Source organism: Rhinoderma darwinii, unplaced genomic scaffold (assembly GCF_050947455.1).
Source record: "Rhinoderma darwinii isolate aRhiDar2 unplaced genomic scaffold, aRhiDar2.hap1 Scaffold_130, whole genome shotgun sequence".
NCBI lineage: Eukaryota > Metazoa > Chordata > Amphibia > Anura > Rhinodermatidae > Rhinoderma > Rhinoderma darwinii.
The window spans coordinates 1269176-1280122 of NW_027461962.1; the positions used below are offsets into that span (position 1 = coordinate 1269176).

A 10947-nucleotide genomic window follows, 5' to 3' on the forward strand; every position below is an offset into this window, starting at 1 on the left:
TTTTAATAACACTAAAATCAAATTTATATATAATAATTTTTTTTCGCGACACCCGTTCTACTGAAGTGTTTAGACAGTGAATAGACATTCCACGGGATGTCTATTCACAATCTCTGCACTTCGTTACTCTGTCTGTGGTAGTTACAGCAGAGGAAGCGTGATACAACGAGATCACGCTTCCTCTGCTGTAACTACTGTTATGGAATAAATATATGTATAATGTATCTGGGACCTCAATGAGTGCAATGCTGAAGAGAAGAACATGTATTAGAATATATGTTGGGTATGTGATGGTATAGAACAACCTATAATCAATTATATAAGTGTAATGTATGTACTACTTCAAGGTAGAAGGATAAACGAGTCTATATTTTGGGTATTATTGAAAGGTTATGGAATGTAATAATCTGCAGATGTTCTGCAGAAACTGGAAATTGCGAATTCATTATGTTATGAGGGTACTACCAGGAACTAGGGGGTTTGTTTGCAGGATGGTTTGTTTCTGGGCGTACAGCCAAGATAGATATGGGTAGAACACCGGATTAAAAACTAGATGTAAGGAATAAGAATAATGTACGTAGAGATAAGAATAATGAGGAAAGAAACCACAAGAATGTATACGTGTCTGCACGTAATTATATGATATTTTTACTATATAAACTCTGTGTCTCTGCAAATAAAGTCAGAAGTATTTTTGCCTTGAGAAACGTCTCAGTGTGTCTTTGCTTCTCCGAGCTCGCACCCCCCCCACCTGATTTGAACCTGCATGGAGATCAAGGCGTAACGTGACCTCATTGCGATCACAGAAATTGGCGCCCGAACAGGGACTTGACCAGAAGGACGGCACCCCACCTAGGGGATCTCCCGGGACTAGAGTGGCGACTCTCCAGACTAAGGAACGGGCAGACCACAGCTGCAGCAAGGTAAGAAGACTTAATTCTTACAAACTCTGCTCTGCACCTTCCTGTCTGGTAGGTCACCTTCCCGGTAGTACTCCTGAGGAATAGAGGGGCCACATGAGGGTATTTTTAGTGTAAAAATCTGGTCAAGTCTATATGTAATCCTACCCTCAGGATAAAGTGCCTGATCTCCATGGCAGTATTTGTATGAATGTTGTAGAAACCCAGTTTTGTGTCACAAATGCATTTTAGAATAAGGAAATTGTTTTTGGAAAAAACTTCCGATAATCCGGCAAATTACCAGAAACATGTGTACATGCTTCAGGTGACTACGGGGATTATGATAGGCTAAATTTAAGCCCGGAAATCGAAAATTTTGTGCAATCTGATAATCCGGAAAAATGCCGAAAATGTGTGTACAGCATTGAGGTACTTGCAGAGATTATCATGCACTGATTTTCAGCTCAAAATTCCAGAATTTTCTGCAATCCGATAATCCGGCATGTCAAATGAACAGCTTGATTTTACGTTTGCCTTATTATTTGGATCAGGAATATTTGTCATATTACTGTTATGGTGTGGAGGATATCTCCTTGAGTGGTGTTTAAAGTGAATAAGAAGAAAGTAAGCTAGTTATAAAAGGAATTTAATTCTCTGGCCAGAGTAGAAGAAGGTTTAAAAGGGTTTTGAGGGGATAAGTAACTGTATAAAATAGGTGAGAAAGGTAGTGTGGGACTTTCCCTAACAGCCAATAGCCATAGTGTTTGTTAGTGAAGATAAAAACTGAGAGAGAAGGGTAAGAGTCCCCTCCATCATAGCAGGGCTATGGGAAACAGTCACGGCAAACGAGAGTTTGAGGTATGGCATATGGGTGAGCAAGCACCTGTTAAAAGGGTGTAAGCTTACTAGGGGATCGTAAATCCAGAAATTCACCTATCAGGAAAACTACCCCCTACATAACTTAGGGTCTGCCTATAGGCGACCACTTATAACTAGACAATGGGGAACTGGTGTCCCTATTAAGTACGGAAATTAGAAACTGTCTAAAACAGATGAGAATGGAATTCGTCTGTCAGCTAAAATCTGTAACAAGAGTAAGTACGGAAACTAGAAACTGTCTAAAATAGATGAGAATGGAATTCATCTGTCAGTAGCTAGAATCTGTAACAAGAGTATGAGATGAGCACCCCAAAGGACAAACCGCCAAACAGGTAGTAGCAGAAAGAGAAGGTAAAAAGGCAACGCAGGGAATAAATAAATAAATAAAAAAAAAAAAATAATTAATGAAAGCATGTGGTCTAGAATCCCATGGACGGTTAGACGCAGAAAAATGGAATGAATGTTGTGACACAAAACGTGGATGGTTGAAAGATAAAAAGTTACAGGGGAAAGCAGAAGCATTGAGAAAAGTGTCAGAAGAAGTAGTTGTTTTAATGTTGCAAATGACCTTATAGTAAATTCCCATATGGTATAATTTAGAATCAACTAGTGTGATAAGAGAAGGGGGAGGTGGAGAACAGCTGCTGGTGAGATAAGAAATGTAATCTTGTTCTTGAAATGAATGGACACAACATTAAATGCTGAAATAGATATTTTGTATGACTTTGTGTCATTTTGTAGATTGAATCAGGAAAAGTGATAAATGTAATAATGTATAAGCAGTCCTTCACAGCCAAACCACCAGACACCTCTGTCTTATATGATGAGACCCTTGATCCTGTCATACATTCTGCACAGAGTGCAGAGTTGCTTGCCCTGATCAAGGCATGTAAACTGGCAGAGGGAAAAAGAGGAGGGCGGCTCCAAGCCGCAGATTGGGCAAAAGGTATTCTGGAGAACAAAGGGAAGTTGGAAGGTAGAAAGTTGATAGAAAGTGCTTTAGAGGGATTTGCAGAAGAGGAAGTTAGGAATAAGAAATGTATTGTATGTATTAGAAAACAGGACCAGCCGACGCCCGGTAATGGCGTCCGTACCTCATGTTGAGTGTGTCCTCATTGTTGGTGGGAAACCCCCTGCGCACTGTTTCCAATGGGAGAGGCTGCCCCCCCCCTGCCCCTGATGTGGCCACGCCCGGCCCAACCAAATCAGTATGAAATAATCACCTTGTTAATTTTGTCATTTGTAGTGTTTTTTCTATTTACAGAAGTTCCAGTCTAGTTCACTGATGAAACAACACATCATCATAATATAGAGATGGTGGCCGTCAGATTGTACGGTTAAACATTAACGTAGATAATTCCTATACAATGGTGTGATGAATGATTGCAGATACGTATGTTGTTTTGCCGGCATTGAAAGTGTTAAGATTGTGAGAAGTTGTGAGAAATGAGTTTGTGACCCCCCTCCCTCCCCCCTAAAGTGTGCTGTGTTTGGGAGGAGGAGGAGGGGGGCTGACTGGGTGCAGTCTGCAGGGCTGATGAGACAAAGGGATCTCAATATGCACTGCTGAGAGATATATATATCAGTGATGTCTACAAACTGAAATAAATTTCTTCTCTTTTGCGCAAGCGCTGTTGGTTATAAAAGTTACGATATTTATGTGTTATGATGTGATCAGATTTCATGTGTTTTGATGTTAATTCAGATGTATTAAACTACAGATACTGTGAGACACGGGGGTTTGAAAATGTATGTGCCCCCACCGTTATACTGTTTATTGGTTTGCAGTAATTAATGTTATCAGAGATAATATTTTCTGTTTTATTGAATAACTAACTACAATTGTTCTATTTTTGATTTCACATAGAAATTATGTCATTGTAAAGATCAAATGTTTGTCAGGAAAAAGTCATTTTTGTTTCAGGCTGTTGTACATTACAAGGGGTTAAATTAGTGTTATGTTGAGATGTAGTTTTGAACTCTGCTACATCACTCTCGCAGAGTCCACAAAGGGGGGAAGGGTGAAGGAACTGATCAGGTACAATTTTGGTTTATGTGTAAGAGACCATCCCCCTCCAGCAAAGTTACACAGGAGGCGATGTGACGTCACTCACACGAGTTTTTATGGATTTAGATGAGGGAGAAGGCAAAACAAAATTTGTCTGGACATTGTTAATTTGATGTAAAGTTTTTGGGAATGTTTTATTTTGTATTAATCAAGTATTTGCAGAACCTGATAAAAGTGAGATTCTCAAAGTATTCTGCATTATCAGCTGAATGAGGAGGAGTTGTGTTTGGTAGCGGCTTGTGACACCAATCCATGGAGTACCTCTACGCAAGCATATACTTTGTACTGTACTGAACAAAATGGACATGACACTGCGGTTCTCACACAAAGTCATGGACCACAGCAGCGCCCGGTAGCATATTATTCAGCTAGACTAGACCCTGGGGCCCGAGGTTCCCCATCATGTGTGAGAGCTATCATTGCTGTAAATTTAATGTTAAACAAGGCCTCAGATTTGGTCCTGGCATTTCCACCACATGATATATATATTACTGCTATTCTAACTCAAGTACAACCTAAGCATTTGTCCACTGCAAGACATTTGAGATTAACCTGTGCTCTTCTTCTTCCTGAGCAGGTTACTTTACACCGCTGTACTACATTGAACCCAGCTACCTTACTGCCTTTGGAGCAAGGGGGAGAAGACGTAGGTAAAGTATGGTCACAATTTTTGCCTGAAACTGATGAACATGATTGTATGGCCCTTATGGCCCAGGAAACAGTGGGCTTTGCACATATGAAAGATACCCCACTCCAAAAACCCAGACCTAATACTCTTTGTGGATGGTTCAAGGTATTGTGTAGAAGGATCTTTTTTTTTACAGGATATGCAGTAACCACCGAAGATGTAGTCCTAGAAGCAGCCTCCTTACCAGCGTCCCGCTCAGCACAAGAAGCGGAGCTTAAGGCCCTGGCAGCAGCATGCCAACATGCAGAAGGAAAGACAGCAAATATATACACTGACTCTCGATATGCTTTTGGGATTGCACACGATTATGGCGCCATATGGAGGGCTAGACAGTTTTTGACCTCTGCAGGTACACCTGTAAAGAATGCAGACTTTGTAAAATACTTGATGGAGACCCTGATGTTACCCACAGAAGTAGCAGTAGTAAACAATAAAAGCTCACACTAAGGTGAGTTCACCAGAGACAAAAGGAAATGCTTTGGCAGACCAAGCCGCAAAAACAAGCAGCACAGAAGCTACCCGTGTTAGCAGCCGTATGTCAGATAAAAGATCCAGAGGAAACAAGACCAGCTGTAAGCCCGGAACTACTGCAAAAACTTCAAGGACAAGCAACAGAAGAAGAAAAAGACAAGTGGACGGCCCAAGGAGCAACGCTACGAAAAGATGGCCTCTGGCAGTGCCAGAATAAACTGTGCCTGCCTAAGACAATGTTCCCAATGATGGCCCAGATAACACATGGAGAGACACACCAGTCAAAAACGGCAATGATGGACTTGGTAAACAAGGTGTGGTATGCTCCAGGGTTTAGTGTGATGGCCAGCAGTTTTACACAAGGATGCATGATCTGTGCAACACATAATATTGGAAGAACTGTAAAAGTACCACAGAAGCACACACCCAGACCAATTTACCCATTCCAGAGACTACAGATAGACTATATTCAATTACCAAAAGTCGGTACCTATGAGTATGTGCTTGTTTGTATTGATCTCTTTTCAGGATGGCCAGAAGCATTTCCAGTAACCAAAGCTACAGCCGTAGCCACAGCAAAGAAACTGATCAACGAGGTGGTGTGCAGATATGGAGTTCCAGAGGTGAACAAGAGCGACAGAGGAACTCATTTTACGGGTGAAATCATGAACTATGTGTTGTCAGCTCTAGGCATAAGTCAAGCCCTACATACACCATACCATCCACAAAGTAGTGGGAAGGTTGAGAGACTAAATGGGACTCTCAAATTGAAAATCCAAAAAGCAATGGTAGAAACCGGGAAACCATGGACCGAGTGTCTACCATTAGCCTTGTTCTCAGTAAGATACACGCCCACAAAAAGAACAGGTCTCAGCCCATATGAGATCTTATTTGGGTCGGCTCCCAGATTAGGATGTTATTTTCCATAGGTGCTCCAAATGCAGTATGGTAGACTAACAGATTATGTATCAACGCTGAACAAACAATTGAACAAGGTGCATGCACAAGTTTTTGCTTCCATTCCAGATCCTGATTCAGTTGAAGGGACGCATAAGCTAGAACCAGGAGATTGGGTCGTTGTCAAAAGACACGTGAGGAAAAGTCTAGACCCAAGATTTGACGGACCGTTTCAAGTCCTTTTCAAGTTTTGCTCGTTACAAGCACCTCAGTGAAGCTCGAAGGAAAGGCAAGCTGGATTCACGCCAGTCATTGTAAAAAGGTTCTTCAGCCAGAAGAATGAAGATCTTTGCGGTTGTTGCGGCGGTTGTTGCGTGTGCTCTTATACAAAAAGGCAGAGCTGCTACTCCTGTACACGTAATCAGTACAGAATCACTGGAACAGTTCAGGACAGGGTGGGCGAATGCCACAGTGGATAGAAAGCAGGGTAACTACACCTGTAAGGCCAATGACCCGTGTTATACTACAAATGTGACTACAACCGAAGGGACTTGGAGAAAAGGACCACATGGAGGGACTGTGTACCTTCACATAGACAAAACAGCCAACATTAGCATACAAGAAGAGACGGCTGTTGTTTTGTTGTTATGAACCAGATTTACAGTATCTACAGAAATATACAACCAGTAAAAATAGAAACGAAATGATAAATAAGATTTATGAAAGATGCAACAAGGAGAGGCTCAACTCTACGATTGTAATAAAAGAGACTGATGGGATGATATTATGTATGAATAATAGCCAAATAAGAAATAGAATATATTTTGTATTCTTGATAACAATTTTAAGAGATAGTTTTAAGCCACATATAAGAGTCATGTTAGGTAATGGACAGACATTCTGCCCATAGGAGAGAGAAATGATACGTGGTTATTGTTACAGCCTGAGTATACTGAGTGTCCACCTAGATGGTGCGCAGGAAGACTAATAGCATTTAATGTGAAAAATCCTACTCTATTATGCAAATTTATTGTTATGCCAATGGTAATGATTGATCCGGTGACATTATTAGGACAATATTGGATGCCAGAAATGAAAGGAACACTCATAGATTCTCACAATAAGACAAGGAATATAGATTTGTGCCAGTTAACAGAGCAAGGATATGTATGTAATCAGCAGTCAGGGATATATGAACCCTGTCTAATGCAGCACCAGGATAATGTATGCGCACTCACTATAATCCCAGAAGCTAACCTACAGGTTTATATTGAAGTAGGTCCACAGCATGTATGTCTAATAACTAACGACAAGCAGAACCTTAGCCAGTTTAATCTCACAGGACCATTTTCAGGATGTCTATACAATGTGACGCATTTGACTTGGGGGAACCAAACTATAGTGTTCCTGCCTACTTTAGAAGAAATAATGTCCACTGTATGGGTACCTGAACCTTTGCCCTATGGAAATTTTAGTTTGCCACTGGAAGAGTTAAAACAAGTGTTACAAAAGTCTAAAGACGTAAAGAAATTGATAGCAGCCCATAATGTAACTCTAAGTAAAGTGAAAGTATTGGCTACAATAGCAGCTAAGGAAGTAATAAATTTATCGTCAGCAATAAAAGATGCTAGTGCCCATCACTGGTATGACATATTTACAGGATTTTCCCCCATTGCCACTAAGATACTGCATGTGTTATTCCAACCCTTGATATGTTTCATAATATTGTTTATATTGCTTACATGTTTCAATTGTTATACATTTTGCAAAATAAGGGAAGCATTCAATCAGAGGCCTATACATTATGATGAAAGAGTGTTGTGAGATTACCCCACCTACATACCTGTGTGAATCAAGTGAAGAAATGGATCGAAGCCTTGCTATCAGGAGATAGAAGTAGCATTGGAATTTAGGTGTTGGTAAAATCACAAAAGGAGGGATTGTTATGGAATAAATATATGTATAATGTATCTGGGACCTCAATGAGTGCAATGCTGAAGAGAAGAACATGTATTAGAATATATGTTGGGTATGTGATGGTATAGAACAACCTATAATCAATTATATAAGTGTAATGTATGTACTACTTCAAGGTAGAAGGATAAACGAGTCTATATTTTGGGTATTATTGAAAGGTTATGGAATGTAATAATCTGCAGATGTTCTGCAGAAACTGGAAATTGCGAATTCATTATGTTATGAGGGTACTACCAGGAACTAGGGGGTTTGTTTGCAGGATGGTTTGTTTCTGGGCGTACAGCCAAGATAGATATGGGTAGAACACCGGATTAAAAACTAGATGTAAGGAATAAGAATAATGTACGTAGAGATAAGAATAATGAGGAAAGAAACCACAAGAATGTATACGTGTCTGCACGTAATTATATGATATTTTTACTATATAAACTCTGTGTCTCTGCAAATAAAGTCAGAAGTATTTTTGCCTTGAGAAACGTCTCAGTGTGTCTTTGCTTCTCCGAGCTCGCACCCCCCCCACCTGATTTGAACCTGCATGGAGATCAAGGCGTAACGTGACCTCATTGCGATCACACTACCATAGAAACAGTAACGAAGTGCAGAGATTGTGAATAGACATCCCGTGGAATGTCTATTAAATGTCTAAGCACTTCAGTATTGTTAATGTGTTAGTATAAGACAGCACATAAGGATCTAGCAGGATCCCTATGCGCTGAGTAAATGAATGGAGATGAGTGCATAAGGCTGATTGGTCAGCGTCATACACTCCCCTGTATAACGCCCACTTGGTCTAAAGTAAAAATACACCCACTCGGGCATTAAGCAACTCATTAGCATAAATCTAAAATCGCTAATAAAGTGGTAAAAATAGATAGTTTTTTTAAAATAAACCTACATTAAAGCGCCGATCTCCTTATGTAGGAGATACGGCACTTATAATGTGGTGACAGAGCCTCTTTAAATGATAAGCAAATTGTTTCTTTTTTTTTTCTACCTAAATTGGCAGAAAACACACCTATTTTGGAGATATAAAAGACAGCTAGAAGGGAAATTGAGGAGGCCGGTGTTTTTTTAATTATTTTTTTTCCTAGGTGTCTTTTATTTCATTTGCTAACGATTTAGGCAAAGTAGCTCAAAAGTAAATTTTTTTATAATACATGATTTTGTAAAGTATTGTAATGGGAAATTTTGGCGCACGCCCGTTTTAAGTAAAAATTTTAGCTTTTTGAGACTTTATGCTGTTTTCGCGTCTTTTCAGCTAGTAAGTCGGGACCAGCGGGAGAGCAGATCTCCTGCATGACATATTTAATTTACACCTGCGGATATTATAGCTGACATCTATGCTAACTGGTGTAGATGTCAGTTTGTGGAGCACTGACAACCCTAGTTGCGCCATATTTATTCAGAGCTGTGGGCTTCTTGGAGTATGTTCACATTCAATTTTTTCTTTTCGTCAGAGGTATGCGTCGGGAGAAGTCTCTATGTATACCTTCAATGGAAGGCTGTATAGGCATAGAGTGGGATATATCACCTGAACTCCCCGGGCACAGCGTTACTTTAAGCACTAGGCTCGGAAAGCCCCTGACGTTAGCAACGCTCTGACTGGGGATTCTGCTCCTAGGGAAGCCCCTGACAAGACTGTCCATAAATGGACACTGACGTTAGGAGCGTTAAGATGCCAGAATCCTAGGCCAGAACTCGCATTGCACTGGCTGGGGATTCCACTCCTGGAGGGAGCCCCTGACGTCACTGTCCATATATGGATTCTGCTCCTGGAGGATCCCTTGATGTTACTGTCTGTACATAGACAATGACATTAGGGGCTTTGTAATGTGAGAATTCCAAGTCTTAGCGTTGGCAGCGCTGTGGCCGGGAATTACGCTTGTAGAGAAAGCCTCTCACTTTACTGTGCATATATGGCTTTAAATATCCATATTTGGCTTTAAACTCTGGAGTCCCCGGCCAGGGCATCACAAGCACTCACTGGCTGGGAACTCCTGACTTGGGAAAGCCCTTGATGTCACTTTCACTATATGGACAGTGATGTTAGGAGTTTAAAAACCCAGGAATCCATGGCCAGAGCGTCGGCAATGCTCTGGTTAGTGATTACTCTCCTGGAAGGAGCCCCTGATGTCTGTCAATTGTTATGGTAGTAGTCGGATATGATCTTTAATAAATTTAAACCATTTTTTTAAGCTTTAAGAACAAGGTTTGACAATGATAAGTTCTACCCATGTGTATCTAATGCTGATATGTATCCATGCTCCTTACTCATTTTAATATTGTGTGATTGAACTTGGTAACTTGCTATGCTTGGCTGACTGTACTGTATGATCAGAAGTAGTAACTAGATGTTTAAGAATCAGATTCAGATAAGTTTTAGTAATGATACTTAGTTCAACAGATAGAGAGGTCCTATAGGGGAGGACCAAGTCAATGTGAGCTTGAAACTCTGAACAAATAAATACCAAGTCAGGCAGAGTAAAAAGTACATTTAGATTAAAAAGTGACTATTAAAATACAAACCACACAGCTCTTCAAGGTAGAGTTTGAGAAGCTGCATAATATTCCCTCCTGCTACTTTGCATAAATGGTGAGCAAATAGAAATTTTTCTACCTAAAATGGCAGAAAACACACCATTTTGGAGATGGAAAGGACGGCTAGAGGGGAAATGGAGGAGGCCGTAGTTTTTTAATTAAATTTTTTTCCTTGGTGTTTTTTTTTTTCCATTTGCTAACGATTTAGTCAAAGTAGCTCAAAAGTAAATGTCTTTATAATACATGATATTGTAAAGTAATGTAATGGGAAATTTTGGCGCATGCCCGTTTTGAGTAAAAATTTTAGCTTTTTGAGACATTATGCTGTTTTTGCGTCTTTTCAACTAGTAAGTCGGGACCAGCGGGAGAGCAGATCTCCTGCATGACATATTTAATTTACACCTGCGGATATTATAGCTGACATCTATGCTAACTGGTGTAGATGTCAGTTTGTGCAGCACTGACAACACAAGTTGCGCCATATTTATTCAGAGCTGTGGGCTTCTTGGAGTATGTTCACATTCAATTTT

General features: G+C 40.2%; 1 protein-coding gene across 1 annotated transcript; it reads left to right on the forward strand.

Moving 5' to 3' along the window:
* Positions 1-200: 200 nt before the first annotated feature.
* Positions 201-8355, forward strand: LOC142699124 (protein NYNRIN-like). The gene is made up of 2 exons (XM_075848013.1): positions 201-4496; positions 4671-8355. Exon 2 carries the CDS (start codon positions 5008-5010, stop codon positions 5932-5934), a length of 927 nt encoding a protein of 308 aa, XP_075704128.1. The 5' UTR covers positions 201-4496; positions 4671-5007; the 3' UTR covers positions 5935-8355.
* Positions 8356-10947: the final 2592 nt, after the last annotated feature.

What these genes read in the sequence shown, in the direction of transcription:
- LOC142699124 (XM_075848013.1), top strand. Translation starts at nt 5,008, where the DNA reads ATGCTTTGGCAGACCAAGCCGCAAAAACAAGCAGCACAGAAGCTACCC.